The 21,914-nt window shown below is 41.0% G+C and overlaps 1 protein-coding gene across 2 annotated transcripts; it reads left to right on the top strand.

Annotated features, from left to right (window-relative positions):
* The first annotated feature begins 630 nt into the window (after window positions 1-630).
* On the top strand, window positions 631-18,680 carry MYL1 (myosin light chain 1). Of its 2 annotated transcripts, none has more exons than XM_063162640.1 (7): window positions 631-903; window positions 11,446-11,473; window positions 14,607-14,750; window positions 16,263-16,436; window positions 16,948-17,025; window positions 17,505-17,557; window positions 18,357-18,680. In XM_063162640.1, exons 1-6 carry the CDS (start codon window positions 781-783, stop codon window positions 17,531-17,533), a joined length of 576 nt encoding a protein of 191 aa, XP_063018710.1. In that variant the 5' UTR covers window positions 631-780; the 3' UTR covers window positions 17,534-17,557; window positions 18,357-18,680. The 2 variants fall into 2 exon arrangements, with proteins under 2 accessions (XP_063018710.1, XP_063018711.1); XM_063162641.1 differs by lacking the exons at window positions 631-903; window positions 11,446-11,473 and adding exons at window positions 10,284-10,416; window positions 11,173-11,197.
* The last annotated feature ends 3,234 nt before the right edge of the window (window positions 18,681-21,914 follow it).

Genomic DNA, 21,914 nt, shown 5'->3' with positions numbered 1-21,914 from the left:
CAGCTGAAAGACACCCTGAAAGGGTCAGGTCAGGGAGAGATGCCTTGGCTGAAGGTACTGCGGTGTTTTCCGTACTTGTCTGCTTTATTTTTAAACACCCAGAGCCTTTGCTTGAGCAACACTTCCTTGAACAAAAAGGAAGCAGAGGAGGAGAGAAGGGCTGTAAAGAGAGAAGCTAATGGGGTTGGAAAAATATGATCTCCCCAGCCATGAAAGTCAAAATTACTGTTTGAAACTGAATCCTCCTGGAGTACTACACAGGCATGGGGGAAAAGGGGAAGGGAGGGAAGGAAAGAAAGATTTATTACTTAAGCAGAACTAAAATTCTGATTTAAAAAAGGACCGTTCAATCCATATCCAAATTTCAGAACAACAGCAGATCTGAAACTGGGCTTGTAATATTTCCCTCTCCTTTGCATGCATAAAAAAGACAGGGAGGTGGACTGTGTTTTAAAGGGGAAAAAAGTCCCTTGATCTCATGAAGCCCTGAACTCTTATATTCCATTTATAGCTCTAGCTAGAATGACATCCCCCTTGATTATCAGGCTGTCCAATCCAGCTGCATGTGTCAGGACTGTATGAGGCACTAAGTGAAATATATATATGCCCTTACAGGGTTTAGCACATCGGGTCCACCTCCAGGGTACAGGCTGTAGCTCATTCTGACCACTGCTCCTCTCCCAGGAATCACTTGTTAAGTGGTTTTTGTTTGGTTTTTTTTTTTTTTTAAGTTTTTTTTTTTTTTAGGGCACTTTTACTTTCCAATTTAAGCAACACAAAATGGCACCAAAGAAGGACGTAAAGAAACCAGCGGCGGCCGCGGCACCGGCGCCTGCGCCAGCACCAGCACCAGCAGCACCAGCCAAGCCCAAAGAACCTGCCATCGACCTCAAGAGCATCAAGGTAAAGGGGGGAGCATGGCCTGAGGGGCCCAGGGGACAGGGAGCACAGTCCTGGCTGGGAGCTGCTCTGAAGGCTGGCCTGGGCTGGGTTCCGGTTTGGGGACTGCAGGGCAATGAATGAGGAACCTCAGCCCGTGGATTTGCTGAGCTGCCCCAGCTTTGGAGTGTTGCAGTAGCTGGAGGGTGTAAGGCATGGTGCATGATTTAACAAAGAGTGAAGCCTGGGATGACAAATGTTGGAGTGTGGACCTCAGAACTTTTTACTCAATTGGTACCAGTCTCGCCTGTTTGGTAAAGATAAATTTAAAATAAACACACAACAAAAAAAAACCCAAATACCCTAAAGTAGGTACATGAGGACAGGAATGGGATTACTGAAACATGAAATACAATGTTCTCCCATTGCACTGTATGAAACCCCATCTTTTATAGTTTAAAATTCTTTTCCAAATTTTTGAACCACCTGATGACCCTTTGGTCATGTGCTTTGAGATCAATATGACTTATCTTAAAAAGAAACAAAACAAAATAGTTTTAAAAAGAGAGATTTGGCAGTTTTGCCTGTTTTCTTTTCATTTGCACTGTACAACAAACATTGGTGAGACCAAGAGCAAGAAAGCCACGGATGGAAGCATTTCAAGTGATTTCCTCTCATCCTTATATGTTTGCTGAGAATTTATAATTTGCTGCAAATTGAAAGCAACAAAGAGAAGGAGTCTTTTGGGGGTTTCCTTCTGACTGCACTGTCATTTGTTCTCAAAATGTCTTTAGACTTTGCATGCCAATCAACATCACTAACTGTTGTCCTGACCCTTTGAAGAAAACTCCTCCATTTTGGGAGATTCTTTACTTAGGAAAGAGGAGAGGGAAGCTAACCAGTTAAGAGATGAAGAGACAGACTAGTTTCTCTGAGTAGGACTATAAATAGTTATTCTGTACCTACCTGGCAAGCTGATTGGTCCCAGGACCAATTTGCTAAATTCTACAGAAAGAATCATGCCTATTATGGGTAAAAAAAGGACAAAGACTACTAATAAGATTTATACATGATGAATTGTATTTCAGATACCTTAACACATATAGTCCTGACATGTTGAGCCATTTACTGAAACTTCTCCAAGTTTACTTTAATTTTTCCCAATCTATAGTTAGTATTTTTCTAAAAATGTATTTATCTTCTCATAAGATTGAAGCTGAAGCCATTGACAAGAGGAAAAAAAAAGGCATTTTGAAATATTTAGAATTTTGAAGAATAGATGAAAAACCCACTAGTTTTGAGCATACTGTCTGAAAATTAGATTAGGCCTCACATTGCGCTAGATGATGGGGAACCAAGCTAGATTTCCTGCTAAATAAATTAATATGATTTGATAGCTTTCTATCTCCAGTAATCAGAAGAAAATAGAATTTTGAACTCCATTGAACCTAGCTAATCTATCTTTGTATAAACAATAATATATTATCAGTTAAAACATGTCAAATTGCACTCTGAGGCATCTTTGCAGTTCACTCACTTACCCAAAGGAAATAGCAGCAAGAAATATGCACTGGTAGAACAGAGAGAACTATCCAGGTTTTGTCATATTCAGACTGATAAAAAAAGATAGAATTTAGGGAGAGTTTCTTTTGAAAGACACCAGACAAAATATTTTCTGCTGGGGTCCCAACCAATCACCATGGATTGTTACCTCTTTTCCTATTTTGAGAGTTCAGGCAGTGAAGGGAAAGAATCCCAGGTTATAAGTAATTTGTCTAGAATATGTGGCAGAGTCAGGAATGAGTTTTCTGAGTCTTAGCTCAGTCTCTCAATTTTTTCTCAGCACTTCCATTCAAACACCAAAGTCTCAGCATGATAAAAGTTACAGCACCATTTCCAGCACAACTTTGGAGGCAGGGAGTAGGTAAAAACTAAGGTTTTGTCTGGGACTCAGTGAATAATCCTGACCCAAGGCTCTTTACAGTGATTTACCAGACACAGAGACAAAACTCACATCACTTTAAACAAGGGGATCCACTGGGCTGTGCTTCCCTCCTCAGGGAATTAGCAGCCATGGCAGAGCTTGCTGCTTGAGAGAGGTGACTGGGAATGTCAGGCTGAATGCCACAATGATTTGGGGAGCCACACAGCAGCTAAATGCACAGAAAGGCTTTGTTAGCTTTTATAGACACATCCTATACCCTTGTTACAGCTGGAGTGGGTAAGGGAAGAGGTGCCCAACCAGCAGCCAAATAAGCCACATTTGGCTGTGCACTTCATTCTCAGTTGGCATCAGAAGTCATAGGCTCCAAAACAAAGATGGTGGTTTACAAACATGAGCAGTGATTCTCTTGGGGGTACCTCCCCACTCAGACACCCTTCTTGGCCCATCTTCAGGCAATCTGGTTTTCTGGACTTTTTGGAGTACACACTTTGCAACTTTGGTGCTTTTTTCCCTCCTTCCTTAAGTGAATTCAAGCGAGGTTTGTCTATCACCATCAGAAGCTGTGATAAAGTTGTGACAGGCCATTGACTCTTCTCTGCTCTTCACTGATTTCTTCAAATTAACCAAATTGGAGCAAATGTTTGGTGATTTGCTAGTGCCAACAGCACCTAATATAAGATGTTCTATTTTTCAGCAACATCTAATGACTATAAAACTCAGTAACAGGAATATTGGTAGACTCAAATCTCTAAACTGAGCCCTTTTACAGCTCACCTTGGGCTACAGTGTAACAACCATAGGAAGAGAGTGAAGGCAGGGATGAAGAACTTGCTTTTTAATGGAAATGTGAAGACCTATTTCCTTCTACTCAGGGAACAGCTTAAAAACTCAATCTTTGCACAAGCCTTTCCAGACCATATGTATATTTCCAATTTTCCTTGTTACTAATATGTCTTGGATTTGTATAGGCATAAAAGTTAAAAATTAAATAATAACTGAGAAGAGAACAGGGCAGTGGAAACAGCTGAGAGCCATCACTAGGAACCAACCATGATTAAAATCAAAATTACCATATAGATAATTTTTCTTAAGAGATCCCCAAGAATTCTGCAATTAAAACTGTGGCCCATGACTCTCCTGAAAACACAGCTTATGTGTTTTATCAACCTTCTTCTCCCACACAAGCCTGAGTGAGAAGAAATGTTTAACTCATGAAAAGCACTACTGGGGGTCTATTTCTGCAACAACTGGGATGAAACATGAATGATGCAGATGTCTCATGCTTGGTTTTGCAAGTGACAATGGGAAATGGATAAACTTCCCATTGCACAAATCTGCATAGCTTAGTTCCTATTACCAACATGAAAAGTATGTTGGTTTTCTAGTGGAAATTTAAGAGTCTTTCCCAGCCCTTGGACAGAGCCCAGGCTCATAAAGTCAACTAGGATGTTTAGGGATGCAAATGCTGAAGATGCTGAGGGCAGTGCTTCACAGGCTGCCACTCTGCAGATGGTGATCTGGATGTGTCCTGACCTGATGTCACACTAGGACCTTTACTTCAAGGATACAGCTGAGTATCTTCTCTTGAGTACACACAGAGACTGGGCAAGTGTCCACACTGGAAGTGAGGTTAGGGGTACACAAGGCTTCCTATACCTGCATTTTCAAGACTCAGACACCATGACATCAATTATGCCTTGCCCAACTGCAGATCAGACACCCAAATGTTTAGAAGAAAAACAATTAAAGGCTACCAATTAGTAAAGACTTGCTAAAATCTTGTGTAACTGTGTGATGCATGATGATGATGCCTGTTGCATGGATTGTTTCTAACTGCAGAGCTCTTAAGGCAGTAAAAAGTGTTTCTCCAAGTATCCTTATTTCTTGTCACATTCACCACTTGAGTAGGTCATCTCTGAAGAGACATTGCTTTGGATTTAACCAGAGAGAGAGAGAGAAACTCACTAAAATGCACTGACAGAAAGCTCCTGGGCTAGAGGGCAAGCAGCACTGCAAATGTCAGCTGAAGCACTTGGAGAGCTGTTGTGCTGCAGACAAACCCCACATGAAGCTGTGAGAGCAGGAATGTCAACAGAGGCTTTGCTCAAGAGTGCTAAGGGCTTTTTTATGAGACAGCAGGTTTTTACTTGAAACTTTTGGCTCAGGTCTTCAAAATGTGCCTGATTTATCTCCAGCTGTGACTCCAGAAGGATTCCTTAGGATGGGTGATCTGTTGGACAAGGTCACCAGTCCCAAGTGTCCTTACAGGTAGGAAGGGGACAAATGTCAATATGAATTCAGACTTAAGAGATGTAAAGGTGCCTCTCTGATGCCATCCAGACCAGCTTCCTGCTACTGCTTTGACCCAGCACCATCCAGGATCCAGCCCAGGACAGCCCCAGCCCCTGGCTCTGTGGATCTCACCGCTGACATGTCACAGCCCATGCTGCTGCCAAACCCAGGACAGGCAAGGCACAGCACAAAGGTGTCCCAGGAGAGGCACTTTGGACAAGGACTGCTGCACACCAAACATCCCCTGGGCACACTGTTGGAAACAACACACAAAAACCACAGCTTAGTTTTGTTTACAAAGCTTTCAAAAGAATTTTGCCTTCCTAAACTGCTGCTAAGCAAGAAGCCCATCAAAAGTAGAGACTACCCACATATATTAGTAGACATTTTTCCTTAATGTTGCTAACTGGAAAAATTGTTTGAAAAATAATGATTTTTTTGTTTAATTTAAACAAGACCCATTCTTAGTAATTCACAGCTTTAGCAGCATTTAAAAAAGAATACCTGTGGCCTTTGGATGCTTTGGTGAATGGCAGACTTTGGTAGAAACAGTGCAAAGCAAATTACACAAAATGTAACATTTTAAGAGCTCACAGGATAACTCCAAGTGTTAACAGGAATTATGTGGCAGAACCTTAGACCCATCAAAACAACCCCACAATATTTCTAAAATACTGTTTTAAGCCCCTTCAGAGCACAGAGATGTTGTAAAAGATAGTAATCAGATACCTGAGTTAATCTTACATAAGGCAAGAAGAAGGTGACAAATTTAGCCAATGACAAGCAGAGAAAGAAGTTGTCTGTAAGGGGATCTGAAACAAGCAACCTGGAAATTTGCCCTTGTTTCACTAAGACTTTATTACATCTTATACCCACTGCCAAGAAGCACTTTCAGCTGGCTGGTTTACCACAGAGCACTTAAATGTCAAGTAGCAAGGGTTTAAATGACATTAATACTCTAACAGTGCCACTGGGAGGCATGTTAAAACAAGAAATCCCTCTAAAAGCAGAGCTCCAGAGCCTCACATCTTGTCTATCCCCTTGATTATGCACGTTCCAGCACAAAAGCAATTAGAAATGGGACATGTTTACAAATGAGCCCAGCTGAAGGCACTTTGCCCCCTGAAGCTGGAGAAATGTGATCAAGAGGGCAGCAAGAGCACGTATCACAGCCAGACATTTCAGAAGGGCACGTTAGTTAAACGTCAAGGCTCATCCAAAAGTTTCTGCACAGCTGCAGAGTAACTGTGACGGTTTAAAAACCTATAAACTGGAAAGTGACACAAAATGCTTAGGAAAAAGGTCAAGTTAATCTGCAGTCAAGTCATTTAAACTCAGAGATATTTCTGAAGCAGTCTTTCAAATCTCAGAGTATCTCACACATGAAATTTTTTCTCCTGTATTAATGGGGGTTGTTGTTATTCTTTCAATTGTGTTTCTAGGCAGCTCTGTTCTCAAAACAGACCTCAGTTTCTCAAGAACTCTTCTTCTTCTAATGTTTCTCTGCCTTGTACAGCAGGAAGCTAAATCCATCAGGCTGTTAATTCTTACTCTCTAAAACCTGTGGCATTGATTGCACAAGTTATGGAACTGAGGTGAGGGATGGGAAAAGGACAACCTGCTTTTCAGAGGGGTTTGGAAGCTGTGTAATCCTCCATGCAGTGATGTCTACTAGAAAAGATGTGCAGCTGTATTAATCAAGGAGCAGACATTAATAGTGAGCAGGTATCATATAAACTACTGCAGGCACAATCCTATCTTAACTTCATAAAAAAAAAATAAATTTAAACCTCTCCAGTCCTGAATAGAAGGCTAAATATACAATAAGTATCTTAGGAGAATCTCAGATTTTCTCCTCTCTGATTTTCCAAGATATCCAGTATGTCTTAGTATCTTTTAAAGAGACAGCACCTTGAAATAGCTGGTAATTCTCTAATGAACTTCTAAGATGATCTACTTCTTGTTATTCATGCAAAAGGTAACAAACAAATGGAGCAGTTTAATGCTTTAACTTCCAGCAGTACCTTCTCCCAGGGTTTTCCATCCTGTCCAGACCTTTCCTGAGTTACAGGGAGCACAAGGCAGCTGCCTCTCAGCACAGTCCCAGTGCCCACCAGCCTAAAGAGGTGAGCACAGCATCACACTGCAGAGCTCGGGGCCCTAAGGCACAGAAACCAATGATTTGTGGGAAATCAGGAACTCTGTTAATAATTTGGAAATTTTTGTGGATTGAGTCTCCATTTAACTGGTGAAAAAGAGATTGCACACAACCCCATCAGCCCCACCCCTGAGCTGGGACCTGGTCAGAATACCTCTGGCACGAGAATTACTAGAAAGTAGTCACAGACAATGCAAGGAAAAAACAAATAAAACAACCAAACTCAAAACACACTACCTTTTTCTTTGGCACAGATAGCCCTCTGGATAACAACTCTGCCCATAGGGCTATATGAAATTAGAGAATTCCAGGTAGTTCTGGTCTTTCCCATGTGTTGCAGTTGCTTCAACCTCTCATTCTTTTTGCTAGGGATGGGGCATTCAGTTTTTGTTAAACTGAGCTCCCTGAAATATCCAAATCATCCCTAAAGCCTCAAGACTCAGTGTCCTCTGACAATGCAGAGAACACTGCCAGGATCAGAGCAAAGACCAGATCACCGCAAAATACTTCTTTGTCCCTTTTGAATTTTCTGAAAGCTCCTTTTAGAATTGGAAATCTCACCTTTAATTTCTTTTAAGGAGTATTTGAAATATTTTTCATCTAGGCCATTTTGTAGCTGCCCTTACTGAAAGCAAGTACATTTTAACCTCCCCAACAGTTCTATTGTCTTAGAGCAGATTCTTAATTTAAATGAGTGCAACATGTCCATGCTAGAATATTCCTCCCCAGTAAAATTCTGTCTAGTGAGATGTTATTCAAGGATCAGTATTAAAATGAAGGGCTGATACAGTGCACTAATTTTTCCTTATCTGAACTCTGAGCCAAACTCCCATATGGTCAAAAGACAATCAGCTTATATGTAGGCCCTCTAAGCTGATAATATTTGATAGCCCATTTAAACCAGATGACTAATCCAGGTATCTGTATCTGTTTTTTATACCCAAGATAAATGCACTCCAATTATTTTCTGCTTGGCATCTTTTGGAATGAGTTTTATTGTAGCCAAACATAGAACCTTCCTGCTCAAGAGAAGGAGTCTAAGTTTTCCCTAAAACAAAACAAAAAAACCAAATTAAAAAAAAAAAACCAAAACAAAAAAACAAATCTAAAAATTCAAATCTGTTTTCAGGGGAACATTTCCTAGCTGCCAGCACTGGAGAACAAGATGCTGAAGGCAGAAAGAAAATTCCACAAAAAGCAACATACTCCATTGACCTAGACACCATTTCAGTCTTTCAAAAGCTCCTCTATTAAGGCATGAGGACTGATGGCCAAGGCCTTGAGGATTTTTCTCACTCACCTGAATTCCAGCCCCAGCCAGTGTAAATCAGGAACTCTGCACTGTGCTAAACCTATGTCAGCAAACCCAGGGCAAAACCATCAGCCCCCTTTCTATGCAGCCACACCTGATTGTGGCTACACCATTGTGAACACACCCCTGTTCCCACAGGCTAATAGATTACAAATAGCAAAAAAACACCAAAATCCAGCAACAAACCAACCAAAAGCAAAGAACTGTTAGCAGAGTTTTTTTCATACTCAGTATAATTCCAGATATTTCTAAAAAATTGCAAATAATTTGTTTGAACAGAGCATTTTCCAGCTAAAATGGCAAGCTGAGAAAAATCTTTGCAGTTGGATCTTTATTTTTTTTTAATAGGAGGTAGGAGGTTGGTATCTCAAATCCCCTTAATTTGATTGCTCAGTTTTGTAACAACAGTAAAATAATCTGAATTTGATTCTCTCATTCAGAGCATTCATCATACTGAAAACACACAGTGGTGGAGGTTATGCTTCTCTTCAGGAGAAGACCAAGCTACAGGAAAAGGTTTTTCTCACTATCACATTTCATCTTTAGACAACCAGGAACAGTGACTTTTTAGCAGGGGCAACCAATAGAAACTAAAAGGGGGGATTTGAGTTCAGAACTGGGAGTGTGCTGTTGTCACACAACCATTCCTGCCCTGGCTTCATGGCACTCTTGATCTTGTTGAGGCAACAGGGAATGGAAGAAGCTTGGAGCAAAGTTTGCCAATCCTTTTACAAGTCATAACATCCACTGAGGTATTTGACCTGGTCTTGGGGGATGCTGCATGGCAGGCCTTGAAACTGCAATCTCTACCTCCTGCTCCCTGTGGGCAGGCCCACCATGACCACCCTGCAACCCAAAAAGCAAATACCCTTTTCCCCACTGTGAACAGTCATCCTTCCAGTTCACAAAGGCTTTTGGGGTGCTTAGCTTCTATCACAGCTTCTCCTTTACCTCAACCTCATAAACACCTGAGCAGCACCACATCTGTACACACCTGGGAGCTCCAAACCCAGCACCCTGGTGCCCTGCCTAACCCAAGCCCCAGAGGAAAAGCATCCTAGAGATCCCAGGCTCCTATGAATACAGATTTCCCACTGCCCTGCAGGGTACATCTACCCATCAGCCACTAACTTCATACAATTGGTTCCAAACTGCACAGATAATTTTTCCATCTAAAATGTTAAAAATTTGGGAAACAATGATCAGAGTGTGCAGAGGAAGAGCTTCCCAGAAGGATTGTCAGCTTCTCTGTTGACAGATAACTTTTCTGCTCAGTGTCAACAACTGGAACCCCTTGAGCAGACAGGCAGCAGTACTACTCCATGGATTATCCATGTTGAGCAAAGCCCAGCAAAGATGTGAGGACCATTCAACTGCATCTCACCCATCCTGCAAGCCACGTGTGGAACCAGCCAGCTCCTCACCCTCACTGCTCCTGACTCTGCAGCTCATCAGAGAAGTAGAACCCTTCCCTATAAGGAAGTCTTGGTAGGTCTGGACAAGGAATATCTCCTCCTGATGGTATGGACCCAGAAAGTGCTGACATGAATCAAACTTATTGCTTGTCACTCCCTGCCCCTCTTCAGCCTCCTAAAAATAGCCATCATAAGATGTCTATCAAGACATGGATCCTCCTGTCACTTTGCCCTAAGAAAGCTAAAGAACTCGCCAAGGGGAGGGACCTCTTCCTTCTGACACCTAATCCAGGCAATGCCGTCAGCACTGCCGGATAAATAAGGGGAAGAAAGGCAAGGGAAGCAGGACCACTCTCAAGACCTCCCAGCTAATCCTTCCTGCTGTCTGCTGCTCTGCATTTCCAACTCAACCATGGTGGGTGCACTGCAATAGTTAGCAGCCAGCCAGTGTAGTTTACAGAAGTAAATAGGGCTTCTTGCCCATGATAGGTCTTGGGGGGTGGGGGAAGGACAGTTCAGGAGACAGTTTAGGTTTGCTTGGTTTTCCTGTTAAAACCTAAAGGTTTTCCAGTTAGCCTCCAGTTTTGAACCAGGCAACAAGTAGTGGTGCAGCTCCCACAGCTTCTGACAGAAGGGTTACAATTTCCTAAGCTTTTTTTAATCAAATGCAACCAGCTAAAGTGGCTAGGAAAAATCATATTTTATATGAATAAATATAATATATTAGTACTGTATGAAACAGCGTGCAATCAAAAACTAATTTGAGACATAAAATTTAAGGGAATAATTTAATTTCTATGTTAATAAAAAACAGCTGCTTGTTTAGAAATATTACTTCAAATTGTACAACTAAACTGGATCTATGGTAAAACAGTAAATGGACCTGATGGTAATTAATTAGGGGTTTTTTTAGTTAAGAGACTTTCTATTTTTGTTGCTTCTTGCCACAGCTCTGTCTTTTCCTAGGATACAGATTTTAAGGGAAATTTTAAGAATAGACTTGCTGGTGGATTTTTATGCAGGAAGTTGCTAGATTAGGTTGCTATGGCCTAACTACATTAGGCAAGACAGAAGTGAAAGCCTCAGGTACTCGGTGCTATTTACTTTCTCTCAGTGCATTTTCAGCAGTACTAGTTCTCTTTTCTCTCTCTCTTTTTCTCCCCAACTGCAGTCCTTCTCTGCTGATGAAATCAATGGTAAGTGAAATCAAAGTTAAACTTTACCAGGGGGAAGGAGGGGGAACAAAATAGCTACCAAATGCTAAACATTCACTAGCCTTAAGAGCTCTTTTGCTATCTGCATTACTTCTGCACATTTGACAGGCCACATTTTTGCTCTTCTGGAAGATGACTCATGGATTGAGCTGGATGCTTTAGAAAACACACAGGTTCTCCCCCAGCCCCCCTTCCTAAGCTATTTTTTGTGATTGATTTCCTTCCAACAGATCGAGTTCTCCAAGGAGCAGCAGGATGGTAAGTTACAAGAGAGCTGATACCTTTTACATGTGTGTGGGTTCAAAAAGAGCTGCGGGCTCTTTTTAAGAAATTAACTTTTATAAAACAATGAGCTCAGACTTCCTCTGATATAAATCACCACACTCTTGACTTCAGAGCAGTGATGACTTATGCTGAACAAGAAGGTGGCTGTAGATCTACATGTAATTTATCTGGATGTTTGTTTACATGCTGTGTGAACTGAGAAGTTTATGCCATGAAACAAAGAGGAAAAATACTGTCTCTACTTACTGAACATTCTTCACTTGTGCTCCTGTTCTGGCTCTTCACAAGGATGCTGAAAATAAGTCTTGAACTTGACAGTCCCAGGGGAAATAGGCAGAAGGAGGACAACAGAAGGAGGAAGTGGGCTGAAAATTTAACTTAGCTGCAGTGACTTTGCAATCTCACATGAACAGAAGATGCAAGAGTTCTGTATGTCACTTTTGCCAGGAGGTGTTCTGGAGGCTGTTTTACTGTAAAAATACTCCTTTTAAGCATGGAAAGAGTCAGCAAATAAATGACTTGTGCAAATTGTTGCTTACACAATGGTGTGGATATGCTGCACTTCTTGAGCATCTTGCTATATTCTTTGATTCACAATCAACTTGAAGCTTCCAAATTTTTTGTTTCAGTCTTCTAGAACGAGACAAAAAACCTGACATGAACAATAATTCTTACAGAAGCTCTGGAAATTTAAGTGTTTCAAATAGGCTAAGAGATGCATTTGGGCTATATATTAAGTAATATTTTAAAAAGTCAAAAAATCAGTAGCCCATACAGTAGACTGAAGAAAGTGTTTAGAAAGGAAGATACAAGGATTTCCTAGAAATTCAGAGGGAGTGGAGTAGCTAGAAACAGGTCTTGAGAGAGCCCTAAACTTTGTGAAGATGAGCCTGCACTCGGTAACTCCATCAAAGCAATAAGGAGAAGGACAGTGCAGCAAGTGAGAAAATTCTCTTCTTGCAGTCCAAACTCTCTTGGTCACAAAAGAAGTCATTTGGACTCTTCCTTACTTCTTGATTCTGAAAAATTTTACAAAAGGATTGGGTGGTTAATGGAAAAATGTCCTCAATTCAAAGCTGCTGGCAATATTTTGAAAGCAAAATATTTCTTTCAGCTTCCCTATGCATTTCAGATCATCCAGCTGCTGTATTTTTACAATGGCTGATCCAAGCAGCAGAGCAAATAGAAACTATTTGAGAGAGGGAGAATTTCCCAGGAGCAGATATGCCCACCCTCAGTAACTATTTCTATCTGCACAGGCTGATGCCCCAGCAGCTGGGTAGTACCATCCTCAGACAGACTTTGAACATGCTTACTCCAGCAGAGCTATAAACTAGGATTGGCCCTTAAAAAAAATAAAAATCTAAAAATAAAAGCTTCAAAATAAAAACCCACAGCAAAGACATATTGCAGTGAAATGCATGCCTGAGAGACAAAAATCAATCTGTCCTTTTCTCCAAGCTGGGGAGCTGTGTTCAGAACTCAGTGACCATAAAACTTGATTTACAAATGGGATTTACAAAATGGAGAAACTCTCCTGATGGCTTTGCTGTTAGCACACTGGAATTGTTTTATGCCTCACTGCAGCTAAATGTCATTGATTTAGTAGGTGAAAGATCAGATCATACAATATCAATCACTACAGCTCCACCCATCTCAGCTGCTGGAGCTGATATCAGGAAGCTCTGCACTGGTCCAGAAGGCCATAATTTCATAGCCTGCAATGAAAGCTGCAAGGAAAAAGAGGTAGCAGCAAATAGGTGTCTCACATGAGACAGTAAGAGGATTAGTTTCAGATGTATTAGATTACAGCCTAGCAGGCTGACACTGTGGATCAGCACTTTTACTGGGTGCCAGCAACAACTCCATGGTGGTACAAGGAAGAGTAAAGCAAAACCATAAATACCTCTGCATCACGCCCCCAGCACAAGATGAATGAAGACATGACCTGAAATGTGGCTTCTTACTCCTAAACCTGCCCCAGAGCAGAATGAACATGGCACAGGCTGTGGAACACAAAGCCTGTGTGGCTGCTGGATGAGAATCATGACCAAGGAAAAGACATTTTACCCAGTTTGCTTGGAGCTCAAGCACAGCATCATCAGACACTGCAGTGCAGAACAGATCAACAGCACAAACCAAGATGCTTGTGGCAATGGGGTTCAAAGACAGCTTTTTGGCCACCCAGTTGTCCTTTGTCCCCTCCTCTTTTTTTAAAGCCACACTTCTTCATTCAAATTCTCTAAAAAGCCAAAAAATAGAGTAATATGATTGACATGGAACTTGACAACAGAAGATGAAGGCTGGTGATGCAATGAAGGCAACTACCTGTGCTGATTTTTGTAGGAGAAATGCCTGTACCCAAAGGTCTTGTCCAACAAGGGGAAATAAGTGAACACTGATCACTTGGCAGCACTGAAAGAAGTAAAGTGAAGTCACAAAGTGAACACACTGGAAAGGCACAGGAAAAAGCACCACATGAGTAATTCCACTGGAAAAGTGGAATATTCTTGCATCTGTAAGAAGCAGGGACAAACTACAAAGAATAGATAAAAAGAGGGAACAAACATGTTTGGAAATCACACTGTAAGACAATTTTAAGGTAAAACAACAGTAAAAGCATTTGAAATCCACCTTCAAGTTTCTTTTTAGCACTGTGTAGTTGAGGTGCTGGGATTGCAGGCAGAACCCACTGAAGCAGGCAAAGGTTGTGCACTGCCAGGCTCTTGAGAGTCCCAGTTCTCTGGAGAGATAAGGTGAAGTGGATAACAACATTTTACCATCTGCTGCTACATCATGTGAAGGAACCTGTTCTTGAATGACAGTGTTGGTAAAGAACTTATCTTTCCCTGTACTTGAAATAGATACAGGGTCAATCAAAAAGCTATTGATGGCTATTACAGCCAGGAAAGACATGAAAGGTAGATATAAAAGTTTAAAAATAGTGAAACCAAAATGTCAGAGGGGAGGAGTTTTTCTTGGGACTATGGGCCAAATATTCCCCTGGCTAACTCCCCTGGAGTCAGTGGAACAGTGCCAGGAAACAGCAGGCCCACATCTTTGTCAGCAGGGAGCTGCCTGGCTCAGTGTTGCTTTTCTCTTGCAGACTTCAAGGAGGCCTTCCTCCTCTTTGACAGGACTGGTGATGCCAAGATCACCCTCAGCCAGGTTGGCGATATCATCCGGGCACTGGGGCAGAACCCAACAAATGCAGAGGTCAACAAAATTCTGGGGAACCCCAGCAAAGAGGGTAAGTGCCCTGCTGTCCTTTGGGCTGCTCCTGAAATTGGGAACAGCCATCAGGCAACAGCAATAGTCACAGCAGGAGAGAGGGGAGCTTGTGCTCTGGTGGGAAGCAACAATACATGGTATTTCACTCATTCCTTTGGAGGAGAATGATGCTGGTGGGGAATAGAGGAAAACCTGCCTAAGACATGGAGAATTCTCTGTAAGGACTGTTTTGGTGTCAGCTAAGTGTAGGTATAGCACACACTCATTGCCCACAGTCCATTAGTGCCCCAGCCTTTGCCTGAAGAGCTGTGGGTCCATTTCTAACAACTCTCAATCCTTCCACTGCAAGGACTTCTGCAGAAGCCAAGACATTCCCTGCGACTGGAACCCACCTGACTGGAATGATCTTCCCAAAGCTCCTACAAACACGGGCACACCGAAGCATACATTGGTCATTTATTACTGAAGCCATTTTAAAATTCTTTTTCCTCCCTTTTAGAGATTAAAAAAAGGGTAAATACTATATTCCCCTCATTTTAACAAGGGCCTAGAAGCAGGTGACCCCTGATTTCAGTCATACAGGCTAAATTATATTCACATCCTCTGGCCTGGCAAAGACATCTCTGAGGAGCAATTTAGAAAGCTTTGGTACCAGCAGGAAGCATTGAGGACTAACACAGAGGTAAAATCATACCAGCACTTTCAGTGATTCCAGCAATAACTGAAAATGACTGATACAGCTGCATAGTAAAATAGGTTTTGTAACAACTGTGTAATGAGCAATATCTGCCCATCTATTTCCATCTATTATATTTTGTTGCTGCCCAGATGAAGGCTGGCAAGAAAGATACAGGAAGGAGGAAGAAAGAATAAAAAAAAGATTATTTTATTTAGCAGCCTTGCTCAAAAAAAACCCAACAAACTACCAAAAAACCCCAAAACAAACCAAAATGAGAAACACTTGGGGAAGTTCTCACTGAGGACAACAAGTTTTGCCTCATGAGAGGAAAGGGGTTAGATGGACTAAGCTCAGGAGGTCTTAAACCTCCATTGTGGACATGCCCAAAACTTTCCTAGTTTTCCTTAGTTTATTCTTTTGCTAATAGGCTCTGCCACCACATCCAAGAGACCCTGAAGAGGCCAGTAACTTGTGAGCAACCTCAGCATCTTGTCTAAGTCCCCTCATCCCATTCTGGTCACATTTTCTCCATTGCTGGGGATCAAGATTTTTGTTTGACTGTATTCTACAGTTCCCTCACTCCCCAAATTTTTTCAAAGATTAACTCATGCAGCAAATTTCATTTCTGAAAGAAAAATAAAGCATACAACACCATGTGAGAAGGATCATGGATGTGAAAACTAACTCATAGGATAAGAGAATCCAGATTCTGCAAAGGAACTATCAACTTCTGAGGCAAAGACCAAAGGCTACAAAGAGCTGTGAAAAGCTCTCCCACATTTGAGGGCAAATATGCCTAAAGGAATACACTTACAAACACCTAGCATGTAACAACTGGTGTTTTTTTCCCAGAGATGAATGCCAAGAAGATTACTTTCGAGGAGTTCCTGCCCATGCTGCAAGCAGCTGCCAACAACAAGGAGCAGGGCACCTTTGAGGACTTCGTTGAAGGTCTGCGTGTCTTTGACAAGGAAGGCAATGGCACAGTCATGGGCGCTGAGCTCCGCCACGTGCTGGCTACTCTGGGTAAGGATCATCCTCTCTGCAAGCACTTCCAGAGCTTTTTGCAGGCATGAGAGAGGAAGGAAAGGCAGCCCAAACAGTTTGAAGAGGTAGGAGGCCACCAAGTCAGACAAGACTTTGGGTTTCCTGACTTGAATCCACAAAGAAAGCAATCAGAGATTTGGGGTTCCCACTAAAGACCAAAGGAAATGGCTATGACATCTAAATTCAGACAAGATGTTAATACTGACTGTTATTTGATGAATAGAGAGAAAAGTCTGTACATCTCAGTGACATAACACAAATGGACAAAAGTAGAGGATTTGCTGTACAGAAATTTCTTTACTCTGTAGGAATAACTGGAATTCCTGTGCATATATGTCTCTGTCTTCTAAAGAAAGTTAAAATTCATTAAGCTTATGTAATATATAGGTGTTTTTTCACTAACTCAGAGAATAAGAAAAGCCTTTGGAAAAGCTGTAGGTTTCAGCCTCAGTTCTGTGTGGAAGAATGAAACGAGTTCTCTCCATCCCAGGTGAGAAGATGACAGAAGAAGAAGTAGACGAGCTCATGAAAGGTCAGGAGGACTCAAATGGCTGCATCAACTATGAGGGTAGGTGCAAGAGCTCAACACCCATCCTACACTTCTCCTTTCTTTTACAGTTTCACTACAGTGGGCATTTAGCTTGTCAGGCAGATCAGACAAAGCTCCAGCTGAGTCAGGTCAAAGGCCCTGTGTGTGAGAACAAGCATGGCAATGTGCTCATCCTGCAGTCACACCATGCCAGAGCCCCATTCAGACACAGCACAGGAGGCTGTTCTGGTCAACACCAAATCTCTGGACTCTGACTTTCTGCAGAGCAGTTGCAGTGATTGTATCCAATAGCTACTGTCTTATCCCATTTAAGCAAGAAGAGAACTTGATTTGTACAACATCAAACACTTAAAATTTTCTATCACCATATCAGATCAAATCCAACCAGGTACATATTTTTAATGCCATCAACTCATGAACAGCTTTTAATTTTAGGGCTATTTCCCAAAGTAATATTTGCTGCTCTTTCTAACTAGCATATCTGTATTTTTCCACAGCATTTGTAAAGCACATCCTGTCAGTCTAAGAGGAATTCTCCAGGTACCAAATGGTATGTTCTTCTCATTTGTACACTTAACTTCATCTGCTTGCTATCCATAAAGGCTTCTATAGACCCATGGCCAATAGAGCTACAAAACCATGCCACCAACATTTCCCCAACAATATGAAAAGACTAAAATGAGACTGTTGTCCAAAAGCAAAGATAGCTGGACTGCAGGTTCCTTGCTCTTGTTCACAGCCCTGTAACTCACTGGAGTTCAGTAGATTTTTCAAACACAATGCAAATTGACAACCTGAGACATTTATCCTACAAGCACAATTGAGATTGTTTTTAAATGGAAATCAAAGCAACATCTTCCAATAATTTGTAGATTTCTAATAAGACAGAGCAGCCTGAATACTCACATGAGTTACTTGAGAACAAAATAATCTTCAAACAAAATAATCATCTGAAGAAGAATATTGTCACAGAAGAATATTGATCAATAGCCAAAAGAAGGCTTCAAAAGTACCCAGTTATTTAGCACTTCTCCTACAAGTAGGGGAAAATAAAAACAACAACCCCTCCCTGCCCCCTAGCATTTATATGCTACTATTTTGTCCAGAGGATGGGAAAAAACCCCAAAAAAATCACAAAAAACAAACACCAAAACAGCAGCTGTCTTTAAAACGCAAACAAACTTTTGTGGGTTTCTGTGAACTGTCAGTTATTCTACCCAAGGAAATACACATTCCCAACTGTATGAAACAAACACCTCAAAACAGAAATCAAGGGCTCAGTTTGTCATTTAGCAATTGTTTCTTCAGCTAACATTAACTTCAAATACAACTCTCCCATTCCTTCCCAGAACAAGCCAAAATTAGAAAGACCAGCTGGCACTCAAGATTTGCCTGAAATTCTTGCTCAGTCTGTCACCATCAACATGGAAACTGCATAGAACTGGATGATAAGACTCCAACCCTACCATTTTTTTACCAGCACATCCATGGATATCATCTTTGGTCATTGAAAAAACCACATGGTGGGTTTTTTTGCTTTTTCCAAAGCAAACTACATGGAATAAACTCTACCATCCAGGGTCCATCCATCCCACCCATCTCTTTCCATGTTATTTGCATTGAAACAATGTAATTTATTGGAAAAATAAAACATCCATAAATCCTTGTGGTCACTTTGTGGCTATGAAGTCTTTTTTTTTTTCCCCATCTGTTCAAACCCACTCAAAACAGCATTCAGCAGTTAATTAATTTTCCCTGTACATTGCATACCATAAAAATAAAGTTTTATAAAAAGTATAAATATGGACATTTCCAGTATCACTTGACTTGGTCTTAATGAAAAAGTCTTTGGGGTCTGGGAGGAGGAATAATTAATTAGGACACTATCACCAGCATCAGCATTTACAACATTTTTGGAAGAAGAAGACCTGGTATCTGTTGTCAGAACAGCTCCAAAAGTGGCAAGATCCAAAACCAGGCAGGATAATATAATATAATATAATATAATATAATATAATATAATATAATATAATATAATATAATATAATATAATATAATATAATATAATATAATATAATATAATATAATATAATATAATATAATATAATATAATATAATATAATATAATATAATATAATATAATATAATATAATATAATATAATATAATATAATATAATATAATATAATATAGATATAATATAATATAGATATAATATAATTAATATAATATAATATAATATAAGCAGCATGGCCCTGCTGCAGGGGACTGTGCAGAGCCACTTTTCCCAGCCAAATCTCCTCTGTACTGCTGCAAGAGCAGGTAAGCAGCACTCTCAGGAAAGAATCCTCCCTGCTGCCTCTTTTTACAGCTTTAGGGACAGCTAGAAAGAGCAATCAGATGTTACAGACACTCTGTATCTGGGAACAGGCCCAGCACCAGGCAAGAAGAGGCCAACTACCCCTGCTGCAGCAACAGTGGGAATAGCCATTGCTCAGGGAAGTATTGTTACATCCCTGCCCTTAAATAAAGAGAGCTCCTCTCTCTTCCTTAAGTGTTCATGAAACTCCTTTAATCCCCATCTGGGTATCAGCCTGTTCTATTAAAATCCTACCTTGCCTTATTGAGCTGCTATGCACGAAATGGCCATAACTCAAGTGCCAACAGGTGCAGGGGGGGTGGCTGGCACCAGAATAAACCACAGCCGCTCAAACAACAGCTGCCCCTTCTCTGAAGCTTCCCAAAGAATCTCCATTTAAACCCTCACCATGCTGGCACACAGGGCCAAATGAACCTGGGAATTCCACCCTGCCCAGAGACTTCTGCCAGCAGATCGTTTACAAAGGGTTGGGGTTGCTCCACTCAAAATGCAAAAAAACCCTGGATGGAAGAAAGAAGTAAAAAGGAGTTATTAAACTTTGTCCTGAAAGGACAATTTTAAAAAGTGCAGGATACATGAGCAGACTCAAAACACTGCTTGCTACACATCCTCAACATCCTGTCTGTACACCCATGCTCCCAGCAGTTTCTCTTTTCAAGAAACTGTGGACCTCAGTTGGGAATGGAAAAACTGAAAACCAAACCAACATTTTATATATCTCTATCTATCTATCTATCTATCTATCTATCTATCTATCTATCTATCTATCTATCTATCTATCTATCTATCTATCTATCTATCTATATTTATATGCTGTCAGACTCTTTTTCACACAGCACTGATATATGGTCACAGAACCTGCCTAGTCCAAGGCTGGACAAGGCCCTAAAGGAAGGGCTGAATTTTCCATCACAGGTTTTTTTTGGGAATTGCAAGTTTTACTAAGTTCTGAAATATTTGGGGCTCAGGCAACTAACAAAGTCAGATGACTTCTCACCATCATAGAAGCAGTTTTTAAGCAGTTTTAAAAACTACAAGTTTTAAGCTCACTAGTTTTTAAAAACTCACATTCAAATTTTTGTTTAAAACAAAATGCCAGATTATGGGACATAATGAGGCTGACAGTGTTTCTCTGGATTCTAATTGCAAGGAATCAAGGTAATACTAATTACATTACTCTTACTCCTCAAAAATTAAAGTACAAATAATTGTTGCAGACAGAACTGATGAAAATGAAGAGAATACTCCTTTCCTATTAAACTGAGGTCAAGCCTTAGAGTATTTCATAGAGCTGGAGTGGATTTTTATGCTATCCAAAGGTTTTAGCAATTTTAAAATATTTCCGCCTAAATTGACATAAATATCTGGAAAAAATGTTCACATTCTCATAAGATCTTAACTCAGTCATTTATAAATAAAAGCAACTACTTTAAATACTACTAACCTCTTTCAGCTAGTGACACCTTCAACATAAACCCTTTTTATTCATCCATTTTGAAAATGAAGAAACAAGATGAATTGGAAACCTAATGAAAAGGGATTTTGGGGGCTTTTTTGAGAAACACACAAAACTGTATTAAAATCAGCTTTGATTTCATCAATAAATCCCACTGAAATCATATTAATCAATAAATCTCATTGAAATTCCCACCAAAATCTGAAAGCACAGTATGGAAATGCACAAACAGCTTTAGTGCCTCATCTGTAGGAGAGCAGGGAAACCTCTTACTTTGGCTCAAAACCATTTAAAGGTTGATCTTTTTTCAACCTCCTGCCTCCGTACTAGTAAAACAAGCATCACTCGGAGCTTTGATCCTGGAGAGTGCTCCTCACAAAAGGCTGCTTGCTCTTATATTTTGTGTTCACCTAAGGAAAGAAATACTCTGCACAACCAACCCCTCCAAGAGTGGCTGGAGGCCCCAGCAGCTGAGGAAGGAAAGCCAGCCTGCATCTGTTCAGGCTCTGAACAGAAAAAGCAAATCTCAGTCTCTGTCATCTGATCCCTCTTGCCATCACTACATTTGCTTTGTATTTTAAATAGAACATGGTTAATGAACATACTTTCCACTACTCCACCCAAGTGACAGTTTAACTCCTTGGGACCAAGGCTAAATTCCCAGAGGAAGGTCAAGCTGTGAGTCACCAGTCCTTGGTATGCAGCACTAGAGCCAGCAACTGGCACAGGGAGCAGGGCAGCCTGCTAAACTCAGGTGGAAGTGTCAGAAAGTTTGACAAGAGGTGATTCCAAGGATGTAACTGTGCTCTGGGTAGGGCTGTGTTCATTGAGTTAGCCACTATCACACATCTCCACAGCTGTTTCTGCCAGGCCAGGGACAGCCAAGAGGCCTCTCAAAGAAGGGGATTCATGTGCACAGAGCAGAATGGATTTCAGCCAGCAGGGAAGTGCAAGAGGAGCAATGTCCCTCAATCCAGCACTGCTCAAGGGTCCAGGTCCCTGTCTAGGTAAAGGCAGAGGCTGTTTTCCATAACTCACAGGGCTTTTCTTTGAAGGTATCCTACACCCAAAA

Source organism: Melospiza melodia, chromosome 8 (assembly GCF_035770615.1).
Source record: "Melospiza melodia melodia isolate bMelMel2 chromosome 8, bMelMel2.pri, whole genome shotgun sequence".
Taxonomy (NCBI): Eukaryota; Metazoa; Chordata; class Aves; order Passeriformes; family Passerellidae; genus Melospiza; species Melospiza melodia.
This window is presented reverse-complemented; position numbering and strand designations above follow the sequence as displayed.